The sequence below is a fragment of the Lytechinus variegatus genome, chromosome 2 (genome assembly GCF_018143015.1).
Source record: "Lytechinus variegatus isolate NC3 chromosome 2, Lvar_3.0, whole genome shotgun sequence".
In the NCBI taxonomy this organism is placed as follows: domain Eukaryota; kingdom Metazoa; phylum Echinodermata; class Echinoidea; order Temnopleuroida; family Toxopneustidae; genus Lytechinus; species Lytechinus variegatus.
The window spans coordinates 3491289-3518674 of NC_054741.1; the positions used below are offsets into that span (position 1 = coordinate 3491289).

Here is a 27386-nt window from a genome sequence, read left to right on the forward strand (position 1 = left end):
CCGTGCTCTGTCTTGGACTACTGTACGCAAATATTAGAGTTTGGGATCAAGTGGATGATAAGCGGTGCCATTTCGAAATTATCTTGTGATGATCATGTGCAATTATTGCTAATCAGTGCGTGAGGCTGGGGTGGGTGAATTTGGCTAATCGTCTATGGGCAAAAGATAACGAGCAATGATAAAGCACCCCTCCCCCTTTTCAATGAAAAGGTTCTGGATTCAAATCCCATCACTTGTGTCATAGCGGGAATACATAGTTGAGGAATGCATTTATCATAATTAATTTTTTTTAACCACAATTAAATGAATAGTGTCTGACATAAGTAGAAAGGTTTGACAGCGTCGAAATAGTAAATATGATGATCATAATACTTCTCTACCTATATTGCGCTTGAAACATAATTAGCAGACGTCTGCTAATAAACTACAGTTATCATTTACCAAAGGCAGCTGTTACTCGCTCTGCCTTTCAAGGAATTACAGCAATGTACTGAGTGTATGACATTTTTTCTCACTGGAAGAAATTAAAGGGATGGTCCAGGTGGGAAGTATTTATATCTCGGTAAATAGAGTAAAATTCACAAAGCAAAATGCAGAAAATCTGATCAAAATCGGATAATAAATAACGATTTTTTTTAATTTTCAAGATTTGCATTGTTCCGGTGAAACAGTTCTAGGCATGTCTTCATGAATATCCATTAGGTGGGCTGATGATATCTCCACTTCTTCTTTTGTATTTTATTATATGAAATTATGTTTATTTAAAGAAAATCTACCAAGAACTGAAACAATTGGATTGACAACTGATTAAGTGCATTAGTTATTTATTGCAGCAACTTATTTCATCATAATGGAGACACATCATTTACACATGTGTGAAAAATGAAACATTTATGATTTCATGACATAAGAAAAAGGAAAGTGGGGATTTGACATCATCAGCCCACCTAATGAATATTCATGACGATGTGCATAAAACTGTTCAATAACTTCGTTATGTGTTATCCGATATTGATGAAATTTTCAGCATTTTGCTTTTTGAATTTTACTCTAGATATATTTAGATATAAATATTTTCAGCCCGGACTGTTCCTTTAACTTCTTAAGTAGGATAGGAACTAACGACCATCTTATTCAGATACGAGAGTCTAAACAACTACACCAAAACGACTCCATATTAAGTATATATACCTATACACTTCGTAGTTATTTTCAGTTAGGTTTTGGTCCAGATTGAAATATGAGTTCTCGTATAGACTGCATAAACATAATAAAAAGGTGTCTTGTATACATGGTGCATCTCAGACAGAGTCTTTCTCTTCCTTATACACGCGCAAGCACCCACCCCCACGCCTAAACATCCCTCTCAACCCACATATACGCCCCTAACACAGACAAACATACATGTTAAGCACACCACATAGTCCTCACGCACGCACGCACACCCACCCACACACACCCACTAGCACTCGCCGTCATCCTCACCCAGGTGAACACATGTCCTTACTCACAAACCTAATTTACCCATTCTCTTTTCACCTACACATTGTGTTACCCAGATCAACGTATATACATATACCCCCGACACACACACACTCACCATGCACGTCCATGCGTCTCTTTCTCTCTCTATCTCTCCCTCTTATTTTTGTACCTATTTTTTCTATTCTATATCAATACAATAATCTACAGACAACAGTTTCCCCCCATTTCTCCTATCCCCTTTCCTCTTTGTTTTCATTCATTCTTTAATTCATTCCCCGTCTCCTCGTCCTTTTGTTCCCTTGCCTTTACTCTCAAATTGCATTCTTTTGTTCCGGAAACATCAAATGTATTCAGACCTTTCAATTACATCTTGAGTTCTAAATCATTAATGATTGTAAAGTCTGCTGTTCTTTTTCTCCCTTGCATAAATTATTGTTCGCTAATATAAAAATATCATCATCAATCTATTTTTTGCGGGGTTTTTTTCTTTGTCAAGTATAGACCTATCTTGTATGTGGTCTGATATTCCCTAATCATAATCAATCTTTCTCCAAACCTGATGGTCCTGATATCATTCTCAACTGTTAGGAAACGTGACGCACATAATCAAGCTTGGTTTATAATTTCAAAGTTGCTAGGGCCTCTTGATCATGATTTTGATAGTGGGTGTGAAATGGCCTAGTGGGAAATGGCGGTCCCCATGCACCATCCTGATATTGTTTTAACCACCGTTTTTGTATTACCTGAATTACATAGTTAATGAATCTTGATGTTCCCTTGCAAAATTTTGCCCATGGGGTTCAGAATTGGCAATTTCGGCGGCCATCTGCATTTTTTTACGATAAACAATTATTTCCATATTTTTTCCCACAGACAATAGGAAAATCTTAAATGAATACACTTTTCACTTTGATCATGTTGATTAAGATGGTAGAAATCGATTGCAATCTTTTTCTGGAGAGTCCGATGAATATAATTTGAAAAATATGAGGATTTATGCCAACATTTTCATGTTTTTGATGGTCAAAAATTTGCATGTGCTTTTATGTCTTTCTGTTTTATAATAAACATCATCAACTAATGCAAAATATGAGCATTCGACACGAAAGACGGAATATGAACGAGAATACTGATATGCTTCATGACAGTATTAATGCCTTAATTTGCTTAAAAGGCAAATACTTCTAAATGTATTTCTCGATATTTCATTAAAATTACACCCCCAAAAAAGCAACCTCAGTGTCCAAATCACTGTAATGATACAGACGACAATGCGATCGCTGGCATTCCTTTCATTGGTATGACTAACACGCATAAATGCATGTAATGTGCGAAGCGATGGAACGGTGTATATTACGGTTATGAGGGCAAAAGGCGTTTTCTCATGTTAAAGCACATTATATGTTAATGAAACCTCTTGGCAAAGTTGGAGGAGGCATTGGCTTTGCATGTTACATGCAATTACGTTTGGACACCTTAAAGCGTACTCCCGCGAGAGCCCGCCGAAGATACCCCACCCTCATCCATAGCTTGACTATTAAAATTTCGTGCTTTTTGGAGCCCCAAATGTGGCAAAATGGTATGACGGCTATGTAGATAAAGAAAAAAAAAACATTTGTTTTCTAGAAATCACTTAACGACGAAAGAATAGATTTTCTCTATCAGCTCCATATAAAGAAGTGGTGGCACAGCAAAGCCTACCAACCAGGGGGCTGCCGAAGTCACACTACTTTTTTTGTATTTTGCCCAGAGTCCTGGGAAATTCGCCATTTTGGAGCCCCAATAAGGCAAAAGGTGTTTTTGTTTTGCATTAAACACACTTCCCGTTAAATATATCATGATGGTTCACAGAACCCCCCCATTTTTTTTACTATAATGATTATATGCAAAAAAAACACACACACACACACTGACGAGGTTAATTTTATATGATTCATTGATTTTCCGTTTCACAGTTATACAAAATTATGATAAATATAACATCACAAATTCAAAAATATTACAAGCCATAATTTCATATAATCATAACGATGGGGGACACAACTCATCAAAAACAATTACCTCGGATGATTTTTGTATTTCAGAACCAAACTGAGGGGCTTGCAAAAAACAAAACTTGTATTTACGCGAGCCCTAAACTAAGTTTCATAACATACAGAAAAAAAAATCAAGAATTCAACGCATCCGTGTGTGTGACTGCACGCTGATTATAGACCTGTCTCCTACGTCGTCATGGACGGAAAGTCTGCCAAAGACCGTCGCAAATTTAAGGCTACATCTTTGTCCGCAATTTTATCCTACAATTAAGGGGACTATTATTATGTTATTGTTTTGGTGTAGTAAAGGGTACCCGGTAGGAAGGAATTCTCTGAATGATCGTGTGTCCGGCCAGGGTAACCTTGCTAAAACTGGGGTAATAGTATGCAGCGCTTTAAAAAAATATATGTATATTAAGCGCTATATAGATGTTGCATATTATAATTATTATTGTTATTATGAGACAACATAAATTTTCTGGCTTATAGTGATAAGTCTTTTACTTTACAATATCACTCAAAAACATTCCGATGAATCATTTCACCAGTTGAAAAGGTACACATAATTGCAATATAAGCAACAAGAACGGGTTTATCATTATGACTGGAAAATCGTTAAGCGAAATAAATATTTTATCAAAAACAATTGAAATAACAGTGCATATTTTTACTTTAATGTTGCATTAAACATCGACTGGTAAACATTTTGTTTTAAAGGTACATCAATCGACTGGTGACAAACTTGGTGACGCGGTGAATTGGTGTTGCTCTATAAACATGCGCGCAGTTGATGCGGACCTAAATCGTCCCAATGGTGGTATAGTTGATTGGTTAATACAAAGTGTAACGTAGATACCACACATTAAAAAACATTCTATGTGTCAGGAGCCCAAAACATTTTTAAAATGATATTCATATTTTGCATCCACAGCTAATATGATGTATGTCCTTCGCCGTGCTACTTGTTATATTTCAATATTCTTCCTCTTTTTTAACAAGGGGAGTAAGGACAAAACGTATCAACATAAAATTCGAAAACGGCCGAAGGAGTTTTACTATGTAAAACACATGGGACTTTACAAATGTGCTCAATAATAAGTAATATAGCTATTTCCTTATAAAATTGCACGAAATGATAATTTTTCCCATGAAAATAATATTGAAAGTATAACTTCAATTCTAATCATTGGATTCGCGTGACATTTTGAGGAAATGTGTATGTTGAAGAGTAGAACAAAATGATAATAGTTTTAAGCATGGTACCCCAAAGGTGGAGTAGTGTACACAATACTTTCCTGAATTTTCTAACTATATCATCTCTTAAATCCATGATTTATACAATTCTACTCTGAATATTTCTTAAATCCTATAAGAGAATTGAAATAATCCATCAAAACTTTAATCACCCCCAGTCTTGTGAAATTATAAGTAGAACGTCATTTATTGAAAAATCATTGTTTTCGAAGCCAAAGCCTTGAATGACAATTATTTCTTTATCTTAAAGCAAACATGTGTAAAGCAAATATCTGTGTCAGCTTTTCAAAAATAAATAATTTGTTGGGGATACAGGTACTTTGTAAGAATACACCTGTAGTCGGCAAGGTAATAGGGTACCTGACACCTTCACATAAGATAATCCACAGTAAGACACACTTCGATGTGTAGAAAAGTACAGATAACACGACAAAACACCTGAGTGATAAATCAAACGTGACTCACTTAAAGCCAGTGGGATAATCATAGGACGCCAATGTGCGTGACAATAATCAACAATTATCTTCAAAGTGGAAAGAATTGGAACAGTTTGCATACACATCCAAAAGTGAATTTCCCCCCATTTTTTAAATAAGATATCAACAGAATAGCCAAACATTTACATCTTATATAGTAGTCTTAAAGCCTTCGTAAGCTCATCATTTCCAAACCACTACCGTCAAGAGTAAATATTTCTCCCGAATTTGCAGTTTCTTCCGACTGGGACTTTACGGAATATTGTCTTGACGCTTTACGACTTCCAAAACCAGTCCTCTTTGTGCCAGACGACGTCGACTGTCCAGCACTATCACTCGTTGAACTCGCGTGGTTGGTGTACCCAGAAGCTGTAAACATTTCAGGGCCACGCGGTCCCAGGGCCCTTTTGGGCCTCTTCGAATCCCTCACCACAAAATGGACGTCAGAACTTGTCGATGACGCAATCGAGAGCACTTCCGGGTCGCGTCGCATGAGTTCAGCTTCCTTCTGTATACTGGTGGCGCGCATTTCACCGATGTAGATTCGCTCTTTGTCATAGTACACGGAAGCAGTGTTGTTTCGGTATACCGAGGATATATCGCTATGTCGGACATAGAGCGAGGGTTGCGTCTTGTTGCGTTCTTCCTGGCGAAGCGATTCGTGGGACGGAGGGGAACTCCACATCTTGCGCAGATCCCGTCGGAACTTGGAGCTCGATGACAAAAATATGATGGGGTTAAGCATGCAAGAACTTTTCGCGAACATTGTTGGGATGACAGCTGAAAAAGCACTGATGCGATGCACGTGAGCCACCCTCAGACTCTCAACTGCGTAAGGAGTCCAGACTATTATGAAGCTTATCATCATCATGAAACACATCTGAAAAAAATCAAAGTATTAAAATCGAAATAGAATTTTTTCACGGCTTATATTACTTTTAAAACCGCACAAACTAATGACCTATATTTTTCAATGAGTTTAATTGAGAATAAATCGGTGTGCGACCGATGATGCTTAGAATTAAATTCGCAATAACTGAGAAATTATAAAAACAGACTGCAAGAAAATCTTCATCACCTCTGGCGTCGCAAGGATAAAAATTTAACCAAAAAAGGACTGGGGGCAGTGGCGGACCGTGACCTGGAGGAGACAATGATTGGAGGGGCACTATATTGTTTGTGAACAATTATGTGCCCCTCCAATGCTTTGTCTCCTCCGGGTCACGGTCCGCCACTGACTGGGGGGCATGATGCCCCTCCCCCCTCAACGCTTCGCGCGATATTTCCGAAACGCAAAAAGATAGGGCCGAAAAATCGCATGACGTTTTTTTTTTAAGTCTCGCGCAACTTTTGGGACCGAATTTGCGACATACGGGTATAGCATTGCGACGCCACATGACTTTTTACGAGACAATGTCATGCCGAAAATGACTTTATTTTTATACTTTGTGTACAAAGTCTATGGGAGATGAAATTCATACAAGGTTTTTTTTCATTAATTGGCCTGCTTAACTGATATAAGGCTCGATTTAGATGTTAAATTACAATTAAAAATACAAAAGATGAATAGAAAAAGGCCTACATAAGAAATTCTAAAAACAAAGAAATATATAGGGAAAAATTGGCATTTGCAATGTTCTTTGTGGAAGCCTTTAAATCGGATTACAGAGATGACATCTGGAAAAAATAGAAGAAAATTTGAAATGAAACTGGGTGTTTAATATGCAAATAATGTTTTCACGAATGAATTTGCATAATCTATTCGTAATAGATAAAAGAAATTATTTTCAGAAATGTCTTTTAATACTGGCTTGTAGTTTATGTTTTAAAGAATTGCGTGATCGCGCGAACGGCAGCTGAGATCAGGAGGGCGTTTCATCAATATTTTTGTCCGACAAGTTGTCAGATCTGACAACTTTCCTGGATTCTGATTGGTTGAGAAGCACTGTTACTATAGCAACTTTCGGATAAAACAGGACTTGTCGGATGAAACGTATGACTAGTCCTTTCATGAAACGCTCGCCTGAAGGAGGTCCCCCAGTCTTCATTAGAGTCCTTTCTACATCTCAAAATGCCCAGTCCTTTTAGGGTTAAGATGACTGAGTTTTGTGTTGGGCAGTTACTTTCAGGTCTACTGAGTAAAATAATTGAATTTTCGAGCGAAGAAAGTGAAAAATAAAGAAATAAATTCGGGGGTTTTCATGGGTGATACATTTTGTCATAGACTTGTCCCCTTTCAATTATGTCAAGTAGAAAAGCCTAAACAATCAAAGAGATCTAAGTAGTTATGATAGTCAAAGGTAAAGTCAGACAACAACTTAATATCAACTTAACACTATAAAAAAAACACATGGTCTTGGGTAAAGAAAAAAAATGAATGAGATGAAAATGGACCTAAATTTGGTAGACCGTGCTTGTATGGATTAAATGTTCTAAAAAATGTTAGCGGAGAGCGGGAGATCAAGTAGATGGATCCAGCAATACACCTTTTGGGGTGGTCGACCTCTTGAATCTTGGCTGTTATGAGTTCACGTATGACGAGTGAATTGAATTTGTATCACGTACAGGGAGGGAGCTGCATGCATTTGACGTCACAAAATATTGAATTATCCTAAATACGGTTATTCTTTGATGGATTGCCGCCAAATTTTCACCAATATGTTTTTTTTCGGACCTGCTTTTTTCTAACTTGACACATGCGTGAACTTGTTCATATAAATTAACCCTCGTACTGCTTCAAAACCCAACTACACATGTCATTTTCTTTTTTTGAAATTCAGATACCCCAGACATGTATCATTTTTGTATCCTTTCTTCAAATTATCTTTATTCATTCTTGTGTACTTCAGAAATCTTTTTAACTACACCAGGTAAAAGAATCGATTGTACGGCAATACAGAGGCATAAGCGAAATGCTTTGGTCTTTCTAAAATAACATTGAAACAATGACAGTGGGCCTGTAAATACACAATCAATGTCAACAAAACAGGGATACACATGTGCATAAACTAAATACTAAATATTGTCATTTGACTATATACATACGCCCATGAATAAACAGTGTAGATTTTTCCATTTGTTTTGATTAAGACGAGATTCCCTTTCGTGACTAATTTCATTGGTCATTTCTCGTCAGTATGTGAGCATGACTAACCTTTGTGACATGTGTGTCTATCTTTGCTTCTCTTCTTCGGAGTTTCCTGAAGACGTTGACACCTGAATCTTTTCCCTGGGTTCGTTCTGGGTCTATTCCTCTGATTCTTAATAAGATGGATGGAAATAGAAACAGAACAAAATTCAATTTTAAAGGAATAGGTCAAGGAAATCGCGACAATGAAGGTGGTTGTGTTATCTTACTACAGTATAGCAATTAATCATTTTGCTAGGAGAATTTCAGATGTATAAAGAAATAATGATAAAGAATAAGGCAGTGGCGTACACTGCAAACACACCGATGTTATTTTAACACCAGCCTGGTATCTATATCAGTCCACACCAGAAAAGTCTTGAAACAAAACTGGTTTGGCGTTATATATATAACTTTTTATAAGTCTACTTGGCAAGATAACGTATCTCGCCATGTCGACATATAACCTTTCATAAGTCGACTTGGCGAGATAACGTACCTCGCCATGTCGACATATAACTTTTGATAAGTCGACTTGGCGAGATGACGTATAATGTAATGTAAAAGAAATATGACGAATATGAAGAAAAGGCTGAAAACACAAACATATTGAAAGAAAAAATGAATGTAGGATTTGAAGCTGAAAATGTGCGAAACTTTTCAATCTCACTCTCTTCGCTCGTTCGCATTTTCTTTTTAAAACTCTTTAATTCCCATTTCATATAATACATGCATAATGTACAGTGCGTCTCAGGAAAAAAGGGAAATCTGGATTCCCATGTCGTTATTCTTCAAAAAACAAATGAATTATGATATCTTATTTACATAATCATATAATTCAATCATTATTCTTTATTCTGATACCCAATTTGATACAAACACTTAACGCATTAATTAAATGAGCAAGATGAGTTTGAAATTTTAATGTCAAAATCAGGTTGCGCAGAGAAATCGGACAAGATTGGTGCGTGATACGTACGACGATCGCGCTCTTTTGTATTCTTTGTTAAGATTCTCTCACTGACCCCTGAAATGAGAGTGGATTCATATTCACACGTGAGTTTCTGCCCAAATTCTGATATTTCTTGTTTGTTATCTGTCATATGCATACGTGCTAAGCTGTTGGTTTCAAATGATGAGATTCAGATCTTGCCATGAGAATCAAATTCATAGTAAAAGCATAGGCTCTATTTAATAATTGTGAAATCTATCTCCAAAAACGGGTTTCCTTTTTTTTGCGGGATGCACTGTATTTCTAAGTACTATCAGTGATACCTGTTCTTATACCTCTTAACAAAAAGTATTCTAATGAGATTAACTTGACAATTTTATGATAGTGATTTCACATAAATGATTTTTTAATGCCCTCTTGAAATGTTAGAATTCTGGACTTGCCGGGGGCTTCGCTCCCTGGTATCCACCTGCCGCGGGCTTCACGCTACGCGAAGAAGAAAAAGAAGGGAAAAGGGAAGGACCAGTGAAAAAAATAGAAGCAAGATAAAAATGGAACGAAAAGTGAATGAAATAGTGGGAGGGGGTAAAATGAAAATGGAGATGAAAAATCAGGTTATTAATCTGTAAAACTAAAAAAAAAAACTCGCTCGCGCTCGTATTCCCTGTCCAGGGAGATAATCTTCTCTCGAGGAAAACATGGAGCTTTATTTTGATATGCACAAATTATTTTGCTTGCGATTCGAGTTTTCATTGTTGGCTTAAAGAAGATACGCACTTTTTTTCATTCTGACAAAAAAGTGTTAGATTTTTTTAAAAAATCAACTTGCGCTACGCGCTCGCATTTTAACAGGCAAATTTAGTGAGTTACGTATTATCTTCATGAATTACAGAAAATAGTCCTTAAAGTGTCCGCTTTTCGAGTTAGTATATTACCTATTTTCAGCTCGAGCTTTATATTTGTACTAATTGCTTAGTAATTTTGCTGAGAATATCCCTCTTTAGGTCTAAATCGCCCCCACCCCCTAAATCAGCTCGCCATTCGCGCCAGCATCATGGTGAGATCCCGATGTGAGATCTAGATAATATAATATAGGGTGTTTATATTGCGCACATATCCACCTTGTTAGGTGCTCAAGGCGCTCCTATATTACCCGGCTAAGCTAGGCGTTCATAGCGCACACAGCTTTTTGAGGAATTACTTCCTACCGGTACCCATTTACCTCACCTGGGTTGAGTGCAGCACATTGTGGATGAATATATATCAATATATATCCTTCACAGTTTTCTTTAATGTTAAAATGTGCTTAAAAGGTTGCCTATCGGGTCAGTATAATGAGAGAGTTTATTTCGCGCTTTGAACTCGAATTATTTGAAGAAGACACCACTTATTATTACAAAATCTTTAATGTTCCATTTTTTATTTCTTAATAAAAAGTCAGCTCGTGTTTCGCGCTCGTACGTATACGCAAGTGCTTTTTTTCGAGAGAGAAAAGGGCATTTGTCGACTTAATCATTCTTTAGGCATTATATATTCATCATGATAATAAAGTTTCGTTTTATTGTGACAATAACACGCACAACAAAATATGAATACAATGATACCATTCCATTTTAAATGAGAAATACTGATGAAATGGATGGTGAGGACTACTAATCTTATCTTGTTACCATTTTTTCAATTTTTTTCAGGAAGACAATTTGGATTTAAAGATTAGTCTACTGCCGATAGCTTAGGCAGGTTAACGACTTTTAACTTGCTAGAACAGAGAATGGAAAAGCCTCCCAAAGATCTTGAGTAATAAGATTTATGAGTATCCATAAAGGTAACGTAATTATGCACTTCATCGACTTGCATGGTTCTTACTTGTAGCTTCTCTTTACATGGGCGGAAAGGAGAAAATTTATAATAAGCAAATATTCCGATTTTATATAAGTAACGATTTGTTGACACTTTTCTGTATATAAATTTGAATTGGAAATCCCTTAGCTTGTTATCTATTGACGATTTGTATATCAGGGTAAAACGAGAATTCCAAATTTCATTATTTGATAATTGCAGTGAAAAGTCGTTTTTCCATTTGTATCGTTGATCTGTCTCTGACACATCTAAAGTATAATATTTATGAAATGAGAATAACATAGTTTAGAAACTTTTTTGTGTTTAAGGAACTTATGTAATCGATCGTCGTGTGGTTCAAAAGGTGTATTCTGTTTTATGTATTTGTTTCTATTAACTCTTTTCCATTCATTTGGTATGGCAGATGATAAAGAATTATATCATGGTGGATGTGTAACGGTAGTTTTCAACTGTAACTTCAAAAGATTTAAAAAGTCCATCTTCTGTTAGAAAATCGTAAATAGTGTTTAAAGAAGATTCGGACCATCTTTGAATATAAAGAATTTTTCCATCGACTAAAATGTGTGAATTGAACCACAGAAGTTGCGACAGTATTTCCTTTAACTTAATAGGATTATAGTATCTGTAATTATAAACATGAACTCAATACATTATTCCAAGAAGTTTCGGTACATGCAGTGGCGTACCGTGGGTCACGGCATGGGGGGGGGCACCAGCAAAAATTTTGAGTCACTAAGTGAGCGCGCGAATCGCGCTCAGTTGTAACGTATACTGACCTGACATATAAATTAAGAAAAATGTCATTGAATGGATATGCATCTCACTGATCGAATAATGCGAGCTTAAAATATTTGATATTCAGACCTAAAAAGGGACATTAAGCCATTTTTATGATTCGTACCTGTCTCCCCAAACAAATATCGTGAGCGCGAAGCGCGAGCTGAAATTTTTGTATATATTGACCCCAAACAGGCATATTTTAAGGACTATTTTCAAGGAATTCATTGAGAGTATACATATCTCACCATAGTCATCTAATCGAGTGCCAAGTGCTTGCCGATTTTGTTAGAATTACATCTAAACACATGAATTACTTTTTGTAGTCATTATAATCATGATTATCATACTCATCTCACAAATCAAATATTGCGAGTGCGAAGCGCGAGCTGAAAATTTTTTAAATTCAGACCTGAAGAGGGAGATTCTAAGGCTTGTGTGTAGGAATTCACTTAGACCATAATTACGCTAACCTAATTATGCGCGAGCTAAAAAAATTGATATTCAGATCAGAAAAAGGGACATAAGGACTGATTTTAGGAATTCATGAAGATCAGACATATCTCACCAATCCACTAATGCAATCGTGATCACGGATAGGATATGTTTTATATGAAGACCTTAGAATGAGGCAATCGCTTTAAATTGTCATGAAAAAGAAGCATAATATGTCACTACATAAAACAATAATAACTCGACGTGCGAAGAAACATATTTGATGTATATTGAGTGGAAAAAACGGAAGGTTTTAGCACAACATGATTATATATCTCATTAAACAGATAATACGAGCACCAGGAACAATGAAAACATAGGCCCTGAGCAAATTATGTTTCATAATGATATGAAAAAAAACTCTTGACGATTTGTTAGAATAACATTTAAACTTGTTTGTTCTGTTTGTTTGTTTGTTTTTCTCTGTAATATTGATGATATTTTATTTGTATATTCATTTCGTATTATGTATCTTAAATGTAATGTGATTTTAATATGTATGCACGGACGTTCAGAAGAACAGCCATAGGCTGAAATTCGTTTACCGTGTTGAAATACACTAAATGAAATGAGACACATAAATTACTTTTTGTAGTCATTGTAATCATGAACATGATCAGTATCTCAGCAATCAAATATTACGAGCGCGAGCTGATTTTCTTTTAATTCAGACCTGAAGAGGGGCAATCAATTTAAGTAGCCATGAAGAAAAGAAGCATATGTCACTGCATAAAACAATAATAACCTGAAGTGCGAGAAAATATATTTCGTTTATATTGACTTGAAAACAGGATGTTTAGTACCGCGGGATTATATATCTCATTAAAATACTATACGAGCACCATTAATAATGAACACATAGGCCTTAAGAAAATAATTTTTCATAAAAAATATTTCTTATGTAATATAAGTTACTATGAATAATATGACATGTCATGATATAATGTACAATCATTTTCTATCCCCTCCTACGTTTCTATTTCTTTCTACCTCTTTTCCTCCCTTTTCCACGTTTTTTATGCCAGCCGATTGGGGCGGGCCCCCATGTCCCCCGGTAGTTACGCCACTGAATGTGGGTGTTCCGTGATTCTTTCTTGTGGTAAATGATACAAATTAGGGCCCCGTCTTACAAATAGTTACGATTGATCCTATCAATCGTAACTATGGACAGCCAGCAAAGTACCATGATTTATTTTCATGCATTCATTGTTTTCTTGAAAATTCACTGTGCTTCTCTTTGTTTACAAAGGAAATTGTGCAAATTTCCTGTAGAAATTGTTTTGACACTGATGGATTTCCATAGAGTTAGGGTTGATCGGATCAATCGTCACGCTTTGTAAGACGGGGCCCAGGTCTTCGTTGGTGTTGATGTTGTCCTTAAGAAAGTTGCTCGTAACTCGCTCAACTTCATTAAACACCCACAGGGGCCCGTTTCATAAAGAATTACAACTGTTGAAACTTTGCTATTATGGCAACTACCATGGAAACCTTGATTATGATTGGCTGATGAGCCCTGTTGCCATGGTAGTTGTCATAATTTACACAGTTACAGCAGTTGTAACTCTCTATATGAAACGGGCCACATAAGAGTGCATCACTTTCTTTACCGAGCTATACAGTGCGTACAATGCGTTTACACTTCGAAAAAGTCCTGGGAATGGAAAAATGTACAAAAGTGTATGGAAGCTTAAAAGTGCCACCGAGATGTTGAGATAATTATCTCGGGAAGTCGACATCTTGATAGCAAAAGATAAGATGACGAGATCCCAGATCTCATCATGTTGACATCTTGTAGAAGAGATGATGAGATGACAAGATCCCAGATCTCATCATGTCAACATCTTTTGGAAGAGATGATGAGATGACAAGATCCCGGATCTCATCATGTCGACATCTTTTAGAAGAGATGATGAGATGACAAGATCCCGAATCTCATCATGTCAACATCTTTTAGAAGAGATGATGAGATGACAAGATCCCGGATCTCATCATGTCAACATCTTTAAGAAGAGATGATGAGATGACAAGATCCTGGATCTCATCATGTCAACATCTTTAAGAAGAGATGATGAGATGACAAGATCCCGGATCTCATCATGTTGACATCTTGTAGAAGAGATGATGAGATGACAAGATCATGGATCTCATCATGTCAACATCTTTAAGAAGAGATGATGAGATGACAAGATCCCGGATCTCATCATGTTGACATCTTGTAGAAGAGATGATTAGATGACATGATCATGGATCGAAGATCTTGTCATCTGACCATTTCTTCTAAAAGATGTCAACATGATGATATCCGGGATCTTGTCATCTCATCATCTCTTCTACAAGATGTCAACATGATGAGATCTGGGATCTCGTCATCTTATCTTTTGCTATCAAGATGTCGACTTCCCGAGATAATTATCTCAACATCTCGGTGGCACTTTTAAGCTTCCATAAAAGTGGGATATTTGTTTACACATATATTCTTGGGTTCGGGTTTGGATCTATCAAATGAGAGTAAAAATTCTGAATGTTACATGTGAGTACTGTCAATTTTTTTGTAAAGCTCGCAAAAATCGGTTTGCTAGAAATGTTCGTTCTCACGCTGTGTCAAACCAAAAGGGCGAAAACAAACTGACCTTGCGGTACATTCCTCATACATTTCTTTTGAATTTTTAGCCAATTAAAATGAAACAGATACATTCAAACAATTTGTAGCAACCTTGGCACCCAAATTTACATTTTAAGCACAACCTCTATCCTTTTTTTTGTACCAACTAGATCTGAGGACATAACTGAATGTTTATTTCATACATCTCCAGAATTTTTTCACTAGGTTATTATCATTTGATTGGGTTTACATTTTATAGTTCATTTAATACTTGTTTCTCCACACTTTTCCCAAGCTTGACAATGATTAACAGAATGAAAGTCAAGCTTAAACCATTTCACTCTCCATGTAAAGCAGATATCATCACGATGGCCTCGAGGTCGGGGGGGGGGGTGCAATGATGCTCTATGAAGTGTTTTGGGCAAGGAAACAAATTAAAAAAGTAACAGATATCTAGCTTAAGTCCATTTTTTTTCATTATTAATGTCTACTTTTATTCATATAGCTATTTCCGTGTTCTGCACAGGTCATTTTCACGAACTTTTCAAAAGTAAGTGGTGCTCACTCAAGCGGAAAGACTTTTCGACAGGCTATATCGTCATGGGTGTGTTGTGGTCTAGTGGTTCTATCTCTCCCCTTTCCTCCAGCAAGAAATTTACCCATGCTGTGTTGCACTCGACACAGGTGAGGTAAATGGGTACCGGCAGGAAGTAATTCCTCAAAAAGCTGTGCGCACCAGAATCGGTAAACTAGCTTAGCCGGGGTAATAATTATAGGAGCGCCTTAAGCACCTAGCAAGGTGGATAAGTGCGCTTTACAAATCCTATATTATTATTTACTTAAAGAGATCTCTATACCAATGTTTATATGTGGAACATAATTTAGGATATTACAAATATATCTATTTACAGGTCTATGTAAACTTTTTTTATATATCGGCACTGTAGTACCTCCCCGCATCCTCGTCACGTGACCAACTCTTTTGAATCTCTGTCATCTTCTCATCGATGTCATTCACCCCTCTTTCCGGATGTTCTCATTTGTCTTTCTATACGACTCCTTATTGACATTAATATCCACATGTTTTCTACTTATCATAATCCTATGATGGCCGAGCGTACTCAACACATTGCGTGCCATGGCACGTGCATTCGTTCACAATACGGTCAGTGTGAGAGATCTCATTTTTAGCCGTCGCCAAATATTTTTGGAGAAATTGAAAACTATACATTTTTAAAAAGTTTATTGTAAAAGTAATTAGAATAACAATGTTTCCATTTGAACCGATATCTCAGTATATGTCGACCATTTTAGGTTTTACAAAATGGCCGCCAAACATTGGGTTTTGATGGTATCGTGGCTTTTAGGTTACCAAGAACCATAATATTGGCAGCTTAACTATCATTTCTGAGTTCAAGGAATCATTTGGTATAAAAATAATCCGCTTTATTAAAAAAATATATATTTTCATTTTCCAATAATCATGAAATTATCGATCAATAGCTAAACTAGTATAAAATGATTATCAGGAATCAGGTATTAGATTAGTATGCTTTCAGGTCAATGGGTCAAGGTCAAAGGTCATTTCAGATCTATCAACTTGGATGAGAATGTATATTTTGTTCATAATCTAAAAATAAAAATACTTTTCACAACAAGTGAAACTTGAGTAAGATGGTTTTGGATACCACAAATGATCTGAAATGAAAATAAAGTCTTTCAATCAAGGTAAAAGGTGATATTAGGTCAAGGAACTTTGATTTAAGATGAATGCTATTTTTCTCTTTTTGAAAATTCATTCATCTTACGTGAATGATATTTCTATTCAAAATCAGCTCTGGCGCTATATTGAATTATGAAGTACAGGTGAAGCTGCCAGAGACGTTCTAATTTGTAAAAGTTGAAAACAGTTGACTACCTAGTGACGTGAAATTTAATTCATCAGTTTGCAAATACTTGATAACGTTTTTATGATGAAATATTTGAATACTCACGTTAAAACCTCACTTTAAGATTTTAATGTTGATACCACGAACATGTAAATGAATTTTGGCCTTGGTCAAGTGACCGCCTGAAACTTAGATGATTACTGATACTTCATTACCCATTGTGGTATCAACATTACAATCTTAAACAAGGTATGGTTTGGAATGTCATCATAACTCTAAAGTAAAAGGACATTTTTCATGAATATTTTACATAATAGTTATCAAGAATCACAAACACAAATGGATTTTCGGGTTACTTAGTGAAGATCAATTGTCATTCAGGGTCAATAGATTGTGTCAACTTAAACGAAGTTGAATTCTTATAGGGATCGCCTACACGACATAATTCAGCATAACAGGAGTGACTTCGAAAACAACTACCTTACTTGTATGATGAATATTTTTAATGAGGGATTCCGTTTGATTTAAAAAAAAGTTTATTGCCTTCAAATTACCTTTAAAAATATGATTTTCAATTCATTTAATTTCACATATCCAACAAGCATCGCAAACCATTTTTATTCACCGTGATTAAGTATTATTAGGGTATTAACAAAATAATCTCAACTCTTTACATTTTTTTGAAACTTTTATTTGGTATTTAGTTGAGCCCCATTGACCTTTGATTTCATTTATCGATTTGTCGATAGGCCTACTAGATGACCATTATGTGAAAATTAAATATTAAACTTGGTTAAGTTTTGTTTAGTAAAACCAAAACATGGTCAAATTGTATTGACCTTTAGTGACATTGAACTTATGGCTTAAAACTCACGCCAGATGACCATTAATAGTTTATTACACATGTCCTCACAAAGTTATTACTTTTCAAAAAACTTAACCTTGGTTAAGATTTCAAATTGATGTAACATGGTCAAAGCTCAATGAACCTAAGTGACCTTTGACTTTGTGTGACCTGAAACAAAATTAGTGAAAGCACATAATGACACACTGGTTTAACATTTCCCTCACTAAAAGGTATGTTCAGGTCGTTTAATCTGAAAAACTTAAATCGAGCTTTAATGTGAGTTCGAATCTGGAAATACGTAGAAAAGTCAGAAAAAAATCACTAAAATTAATTTCTTTCTTAAATAAAGTTGGTTATCTTCATTCCAATAGATTCTTGACCTCAGATATTGTGGTTTTCTTGCCAAAATCATGATTCTATATTACTTGGAATACGATATATTGTCGAATCCCCGTTTTTGGCGGCCATTTTGTAAAAATTTATGTAAAATTTAAATGGAAACATTGCTATTCTGATTCCTCATAAAACATGTAAAATAACTTTCCAAATTCCGGCGATATTACATAGTGAAACTGAATAATGCATAGAAAAGATCTGTGGAGCGTTACATGCAATATTTTATATGGCAAATGCTATTTCTGTTATTGACCACAGGGACTGTGCTTGTCACGCAAAACACATTATGGCAAGTTCTTAGATGTGACAACCGGTCAGACAAAATATTTTCTTGTAAAAGTTTTTTTTTTTCGGGGGGGTGTATTTTATGTTAAAAATATCAAAATTCATGAATCTTCGACTTCGAGGTATTGGAAGGCTGGTTGGGGGGGGGCACTATGTGGTACGTATGTGTCACTGGCAAGTCGAAATTAAGGGGCCCCGGAACTGCTCGTTATGAAAGTGGGGATCCCTGGAACTAATTAAAATGTTCGAAAAGAGGGTCCCTGGAACTATTTCTTGTAAATGATTTTCATGATGCCCTGAAACTAAACACGACAAATCAAGGGGCCCTTGAACTATATTTTAGTAAATGTTGATGCTCTAAAGAGCCCTAGAAACTTGTTACTTGGGCATTCTAAATTCCTTGGTCTTGGATCAGTTGAATTATCGAAAGGGTGTGTGCGTCCGGGGTATGCAGGTATGTGTCCATCCAAACTAGCTGCATCTATATTATGATACGTACCCGTACGTACCCAGGTGCAGGCCAGCGCCACTGTACCGCACCGTGCACTGCATGTCGCCTGCTTGCTACCCATTCGAATTTGTGTAAGCTATACACAATAAGGCTTCGGGCCCGCTTCGGGAGCCCACGAATCAGAGCCGAAAGAGCAGAATCGTAACACTTCGGAAAATGCTCGGAAGATGACGTCATCCCCTGGAGCGAAAGGAAAGCGAATCTTCATGCCTCGGAACGGGTATTATTTGGCACCTGGGGGCGTTTCATGAAAGGACTTGTCGGACATTTTATCCGACAAGTACCAGTTTATCCAACAATTACCATAGGAACAGTGCCTCTCAGCCAATCAGAATCAAGGAAAGATGTCAGATCTGACAACTTTGGATGAAAATATTGATGAAACGCTCCCCTGGCTGCCGGGGGGGGGGGATGGTATGCCCTGGAACGGAAAATCGAGAGTAAAATCGGGGATCTCCTCCGCGGCGCATCATGATCACTGTCCACAATATACAGAGTATACCCCCTCCCCGGGCATGAGTCAGTACAGCTTTTTCAATACGCATGCGCGTTAAAAAATCTGCCTTTTGGCGTTGCCGACGTTTTAGAAGCGTTTCCAGATTCATGGGCCGTTTTCGTCACCTTCGGCATATTAAAATACTGTTAATTTTTACATCAATGCTTTTCTTATTCATTTTCTGAAAACAGCTGATCACTTACTTTTTAGCCACGTGGTGGTAACAGTAGACCATGACGATAATCTGGACAAGATAGACGCCGATAACACAGGCCACCATGTAGGAGATATCATTGAATGATCGTCCAAACCAGTTGATAGAACAAGAAGTACCGAAGGGCTCGTAGACGTAACTGCTCCAGCCGACAAAGGGAGTCAAAGTCCAGAATAAGGCATATACCCATATAAAGATGATGACAATGGACGTGAAATTCGCAGTCAATTTCGGTCCTGTGAAGGGACAAGGAAGCAATATTATAGTGCCTTTTTTGATAAGATGCTTTGTAAAAAAATCATCATTAAAGCATGAGTGAACATTCCCTGTTTCAAGAAATATTCAGAAATGACGATAATGATCAATATTTTTAGGGAGTGAATAGAGTTTTTTTTTAGATATATCAAATTCTGTTTACATTTCAAGTCAAGTCTTACTTTCTACGCTCCCTCGAATTTAATTTGTAAACTGACACACAAATTTTTAGAATTTATCATTTTAAATTTGACACCATTATAAAACACTGCTGGACCAGCAGATTTCCATGGCGTTGAACACGACTGATCATCATAATTAATGCAATTAATTGTAGAAATCAGTCCCAATGATCAATCACTAAGCCTTGTGCTAAGGGGCCCAGACTACACACGCTTGCGCATTGTTTTTTTTTTAATGAATAGAGTGATTAAAACATAATTATGGAGTCTTTGAGCTCAATCTTATTATCTTATTAGGGTAGACGTAACAAAGAGAGCGAAAAGGGAAAGAAATGGGGAGAGGTAGGATGCAGTATATGTACTTTTGATAAATTTCACACAACTGTTTGAGTGCAACGAAATTTTGTCAAGGATTGCATCAAGAAAGCGGGCGCACTGGCAGCGATAAGTGGCAAAACCATCCCTGGTATCTGGAAACTGCAATATCGATATTTAGTATAATCCAATGTTTCGGACCGGAATGCGAATTTGATGCATAATTATCATGATTATGGGGTTTTCGGATATCTCCTAGCGACGTACCTACGGAGGACCCAAGAACAATACTGTCAAATACCCGTCATTAAAGAACAACAAATAATTTTTTTTGTCTAAAATTGGTGCATCTTAAAAGGGCATCAAAACAGCAGTTTAGTCAATGATTCTAGACAGGACAAATGATACATCTGCAATTTTTAATCAGCTCTGAGACTAGGACGAAACTGCTGTTTCGGTTCACAAATATGTATTTTTGTAATTCCCCGTAGGTCACTGAGCGAAAACTCGCTGTTATATGTAAATCAGATAAAACTATTTTGTGTAAGTAAAGTGGCTAAGAATGATGGTACTCACTGAGGTCAGTCTTCACAATATAGATGTATCGGTAAAATGCAATGACTGCATGCGTTGTGATGGTACTACAAGAAAGTGTATAGACGCAAAATGCGTAGAACTTGCAACCAACATCCCCGAAGAGCCATCGTCCCCAGTACCCCGATAACGTTGTAAGAGGGTAGCCGGTCACAGATACGCCCAAGTCACTGGCCGCCATGTTTATTAGGAGAAGATTGATGGACCGCTTCCGAAAGGTCCCATAACGGAACAGCACACAGATCACCGTGATATTGCCAATCGTCGCGATCGTACCTAGATATGAAATACAACAAATCGTTATAAATTTATGAACTAAGGTCAATATCAAAATTACTTTTAGCAAAAGTTTGTAAAAATTGACAGATAATTGCATGCAGAAACTAGTACACGATATTATTCAAAAGCAAGTTAGATTCTTCATTCACTGTCAAAGGATCCCTTATCTTTGATCTCTGAAAGAACTTGTCGTAAAACTACATTCCATCTGATGACGTCACACCTGACACTCCGGAGTTGCATATTACCCAAACTCCTGGATTCATGATATATACAAAAACTATGGAATGAAGTTGAAATCATTAAAGATCAAGCCCATCCCAGAAAAGATGATGATTTGAATAAATACAGAAAACCAAAACTAGCATAACGATGAAAATTTCATCAAAATCGAATGTAAAATGAGAAAGTTATGGCTTTTTAAAGTTTCGTTTATTTTTCACACAACAGTGATATGCCCAACTCAGTGACATGCAAATGAGTCAGTCAGTGGTGGCCATCACTCACTATGTTTTTTATTGTTTGAGTCATACAGTATTATTTTTTTTTTACAAATTTGACAATAAGTACCAACTTGACTGAACCATATAATATTAAGCAATGCTTATTCCACGTGTTAAGGGAGGAATAAATCGTTATTTAACTTGACACTAGTGATTAGAAAATTAGAATATTTCATATAATAATATACAAACTAAATAGTGAGTGGATGACGTCATCAGTCTCCTCGTTTGCATATGCATTAACTGTTTTGTGAAATCACGCGAAAATTAAAAATGTCATAACTTTCTTATTTTACATCCGATTTTGATGATTTTTTTTGTCCGTGTTATGCTTGTTGGATAGTTTTATCTTTTTATTCAATTCAACTTTTTGTTAGGGTGGACTTGTCCTTTAAGTTTATGATTCACCACTTATATCAAACTTACACAATTGGCAACCGTGCTTTAATTGTGTTAAAGGGCAAGTCCACCACATCAAAAAGATTATTGGGATGAAATGTATAGAAAACAATTTAACAACCAAATAATATGAAAATAAAAGAAGCATGACATTTAATGATTTTATTTAAAACATAATTTATAAATAATTCATTTATCCCCCCCCCCAAAAAAAAAGAAGCTCCATACACAGCACAGGTAATGATGGAAATGAGAGAGTCGATGATGTCGCACACTCATTTTTTTTGTATTACATGATAAAAAATATAGAATTGGCCTATATACATTTTGGTCCTGTATCTTATTAAAGAATAGACCTTTATTCTAATTTTGAGATTTTGAAATAAGCGTCTTCATTTCATTATAAACAAATTGTCAATCCCAGTATATTTAAGGAAAGAAATTATTTTACATTACGATAAGGGAAAGTAATACATAATGGGAGTTCAATACACATTAAGACAAATATGATCAATTCTGCACCTTATAAAATGTGCACACCAATATTACACTGGGAGCACTTTTTAATTGCAACATTGCACCTTTTTGGAAGAGTGCAATATTGCACCTTTTTGGAAGAGTGCAATATTAGACCTTTTTGGAAGAGTGCAATATTGCACCTTTTTGGAAGAGTGCAATATTGCACCTTTTTGGAAGAGTGCAATATTGTACCTTCTTGAAGGGGGCAACATTGCACATTTTTTGGAAGGGTGCAACATTGCACCTTTTTGAAGGGGGGGACGACATTGCACCTTTTTGAAAAAAAGGGCGAGTGAAGGTGTGAACATGCTCGATTACCGTAAAGGAAATATCTCCGCACCTTTTCCTGCAAAAGTCGCATTCCAATTTCTCAAAGAGCATTCTGGAGTGCACTGTATTATGTAATATGCACTTGCATTAAAATAAAGCTGTCTTTTTTTATTCCAAAATTTGTGTCTGATTGTTTGCTACGACAGAGGAGAGAAAAAAACCTTTTCACCTTTTATCTCATCCATTATCTTTCTCGTTTCTATTGCTTTATCTTTTACTGATCATTTTTTTTCAATAGGAACCAGGATGTGTACCGATAAATGCTATCTTACACATATAAATTTGGTTATACAATATTATAACATGAGTGATAAGAAAATTGCACAAAAACAATCACTTGAATAGGCAATAATTTATGATTGATTTCATACCAAACTTTATAGAATTAAAAGTAACAAAAGAGCTACGAATAGAGAGAAAATGAAATATAATGTCAACTAAACATTCTCCTTGCTAGATTATTCAATTCTATTTTTGTCAATGACATTTTAGATTTGGTCTGCATATTTTGCTTTTTCTCCAAATTCCGCATATTATCAGGGGAGTCCTTGTCATTGCGAGAACACAAAAACTAAGTAACCATAAACTATAACTATAATTATCCATTGAAGAGAATGGAAGGAGGAGTCTTTCATATATCTTCCTGATCTTAGTAATCTCTGGGATTTCAATTGCTTTTTCCTAATCACTTGATCATACTCTTCTTTAAGCAAAGTACAGTACAGATAATGAGATATCGCGTGTTACAATAACAAGGAGTTTTCGCTTAGCGGCACACGGAAGATCCAAGAATATAGTAAATGTATTGAAAATGCCAGTCGAAAAACGATAAAAGCTGAAAGAAATCTTTTAAGTAAATTGGTGAACCGGGAACAGCAGTTTCGTTCTAATTTCACAGCTGACCTAAAATTGCAAATACGTCGTTTGTCCAGAATCAAGGACTAAACTTTTGTTGTCGGTGTTGATACATCCGTTTTCGACGAAGACTTCTGTGTTGTTGACCCTATTTGACAAATAGTTTTCGCTTCCTAGACGCTTGAGGAATTCAAGAACATAGAAATGTATTGTCAACCACCCTTCATGGCAAAGGGCAACCAAGAAGTCTGCATGTCGATAATTGGTGAACCAAAATAACACTTTATTTTGGACCCTGGACAAACGATATATTTTCGTAAAATCATTGTACTAGCGACGAAACTTCTGTTCCGGTTCACCAATTTACGACATCGATTTCCAAGCTTTGTCATTTGACGGGCATTCTCAATACATTCACTGTGTTCTTGCATCCGTCTCCGTTGTAGTTGCGAAAGTCCTCGGTTCATTTCTCTGCTCTTAAATTCTCCAAAGTCATCAGTGAAAACTCCTTATCGTTATCAAAGGTGAACGATAATGATGCTTGAAATATCTTATATCCCTCTTATGAATATTCATGAGTTGGCCTATTCTGGATAAACGATTGGTCAATTCGTGACAAAGTATAATTTTAATAGGAAAACACATCGCTGCAAATAGCTCCGAATAGTTTTCTTGCAACTCCGTATATTTTTCGATATACTTTCAAGGGAAGAACTGCGCATGCTCATGCTCGATATTTTTTCTCAACGTTGAACTGCGCAAGCTCTCTGACTTAAGCCAGATCGATCATCCGCAATTAATCGATCGTAAATAAAGTAAAATACGAGCTCTCGCTCAAATTACTTACCGACAATTCAAAAACAAAAACACTGTGGAATTGGGTCTAGATTACAATGCAGAAAATATAATTCCGACGGCTATTCATACAGGATCCTTAAATTTTGAATAAACATACCTAACAAGATGAGTCAAGATCCGATACTAAAGCGCGTATTTTTACACTTTGAGTGCAAAGTGCAGTATACAAAATAATGCACGTTTCAGCGCGTACATGCAGGGCAAAATAATGAACGATGTGCGAGAAGAGCCAATGGATATACCACACCGAGGTCCGCAGGACCGAGTGCGGTATAGTCCAGGACCGAGTGCGGTATAGTCCATTTGGCAAGTCGAAGTGCGTGCATTATTTGCTTTATACAACCCTCTCCCCCTCATCACCCATGTTACCGAGTTGCCTCTAATGCTATATTTGATCTAAGTTCTTAATTATTCTATACAATTCCAGACCTCACACTATCCTGCACTCTGACGTCAGAATGCAGGATAGTACTTTTGGTATTACGTCAGAGTGCAGGATAGTACTTTTGGTATGACGTAAAGGCGCAGGATAGTGCGTTTTGGATGCAATAGTGCAATTCGCTGAATATCATGTGATCCGATTTGGACCAATCAGATTACAGAACATTCTTGGGAGTTGGATAACAACGGATAACGCAGCGCAGCAGACCTCTCATTCAGTACAGTCGGGTAGAAGCCGCGCGTATAGCCTACCCAGGAACTGTTCAGCATTAGCTCGACAGGCCTAGAGTAAGAATGGGTCCGACAACGTTAGACTTGATCTAGATTGGTTAAACATCAACAAGGACTGGGTCCACATGTTAAAGAGGGATATAAAACAAATATATTAGGCGTTTCTTTCGAAAGCATAGTGGGAATTTTAATCTTTGGTTAGACTGGCATTGCCCCTCGTATAGTTATTGCCAGTGTCCAACCTCGGATAAATAATTCCTATTATACACACTAAGAAATAAATTTCAAAATTGAACCCCGAAAGGTTGATGCAACATCAGCACCTAGGGGTTCAATTTAAAATTTAGGGGTACAGTTTTGAACCCGCAGGGTGCAAAAATGAACCCCAACCGCAGGGTTCAATTTTTGAACCCCAAATCAGGGGGTTCAATTTTTGAACCCATAGGGTGCTGATTTTGCTTCAACCTTTCAAGGTTCAATTTTGAACCTTTATTTCTTAGTGTGTACTTTCTCAAAGCCTGTACGGTATAATAAACGGTCCATCATGTCCTATTGTATCTGAATATCTCGTTATACAACAGACAGATCTTAGGCAGTTCCATGAAGCTCATTGTAAAGTCAAGAATAGCCTTACAAATTACGAAAGAAAAAAAATCTAGTTATTGGTGTCTTACATTATTTTGAAAATGCTGTGTAGCTATTGATTTTAAATTATGTTGATTAACATGTCCAATATAAGGACACACTTTCAGGTTAAAGAATTCTTTATTCATTTATTTTATCATTTTTTGGGTGGGGCGGGGTTACTTTTTATTTGAAGTACAGTACACCACCAAGTGTTTACCGATAATACACTTCAAGAACTATTTGTCACAGAGAACTGTACTTTTGAAATATTTGACATTCCGACCTGAAAACAATCTGTGAAAGCACGTTTTGTAACCATGAACAAGATGTTATATATCATGCGTATATTATTTAAAATTTTCGAATCCCCTGGGTGCGAGTCTGTATAAGTATATTCACAATGTTGAACGTTAATTGGAATATCTAGTAATGATATAATGTATTATGTAGATCTTGGCAGTATCTTGACTTCCAGTAATAAAGAAAACAAACATTATCAGGCAGATGCATCGGTACTTACCGACAATTGTAAGGTAGATACCGGTTAGTAGGTATCCGGTCTTAGACAGAGGGGTCATGTACTCTGGCTGGAGATTGGAAAGGGCTTCTGTTCCGGAGTGATATGACTCCGTCGTCGTCGCCATCTGTTGATAAGCTCAATTCGAGTTTGTCCTGCGAGAAAGAGCATGCATGTTAATGAATTACTGGATGGAACAAAAGATCAAGCACCACGCTAAAAATGTCATCTAAGTCGGATATGATATCAAAATTTCTCTCACTTTTCACAATGATCAATTTTGTTATTCTTTGTTATCGATCATACAATAATTCAGTCTTTTTCAATTGGCATTTAAGGAAATCTTCATCGAATCACAATGCAAAATGGGAATTACACATTTTAGTGAAGAATCAAACCTCGTTTCATGTAGTAGAAGAAACTTGCATTTTTTTTAATTTAATATACATGTACTTTAAAGGTCAAGTCCACCTCAGAAAAATGTTGATTTGAATCAATAGAGAAAAATCGAACAAGCACAATCCTGAAAATTTCATCAAAATCTGATGTAAAATAAGAAAGTTATGACATTTCAAAGTTTCGCTTATTTTTAACAAAATAGTTATATGAACGAGCCAGTTACATCCAAATGAGAGAGTCGATGATGTCACTCACTCACTATTTCTTTTGTTTCTTATTGTTTGAATTATACAATATTTCAATTTTTTACGAATTTGACAATTAGGACCTCCTTGCCTGAAGCACAAAATGTTAAAATGATGGAATTCCACGTGTTCAGG

The 27386-nt window shown here is 36.3% G+C and overlaps 1 protein-coding gene across 1 annotated transcript; it reads right to left on the bottom strand.

Moving 5' to 3' along the window:
• Nucleotides 1-4896: 4896 nt before the first annotated feature.
• LOC121407085 (rhodopsin, G0-coupled-like) lies at nucleotides 4897-26756 on the bottom strand. The gene is made up of 5 exons (XM_041598012.1): nucleotides 26611-26756; nucleotides 21031-21324; nucleotides 19692-19938; nucleotides 8406-8511; nucleotides 4897-6131 (listed from the first exon to the last, which is right to left on the bottom strand). The coding sequence occupies exons 1-5, from the start codon at nucleotides 26732-26734 to the stop codon at nucleotides 5415-5417; spliced, it is 1488 nt and encodes a 495-aa protein (XP_041453946.1). The 5' UTR covers nucleotides 26735-26756; the 3' UTR covers nucleotides 4897-5414.
• Between the last annotated feature and the right edge of the window lie 630 nt (nucleotides 26757-27386).

What these genes read in the sequence shown, in the direction of transcription:
- LOC121407085 (XM_041598012.1), bottom strand. Translation starts at nt 26,734, where the DNA reads ATGGCGACGACGACGGAGTCATATCACTCCGGAACAGAAGCCCTTTCC. An exon ending in TATCTACCTTACAATTGTCG is followed by an intron (nt 21,325 to 26,610) that starts GTAAGTACCGAT and finishes TTTCATATCTAG; the next exon opens with GTACGATCGCGACGATTGGC. An exon ending in TATTGTGAAGACTGACCTCA is followed by an intron (nt 19,939 to 21,030) that starts GTGAGTACCATC and finishes GTCCCTTCACAG; the next exon opens with GACCGAAATTGACTGCGAAT.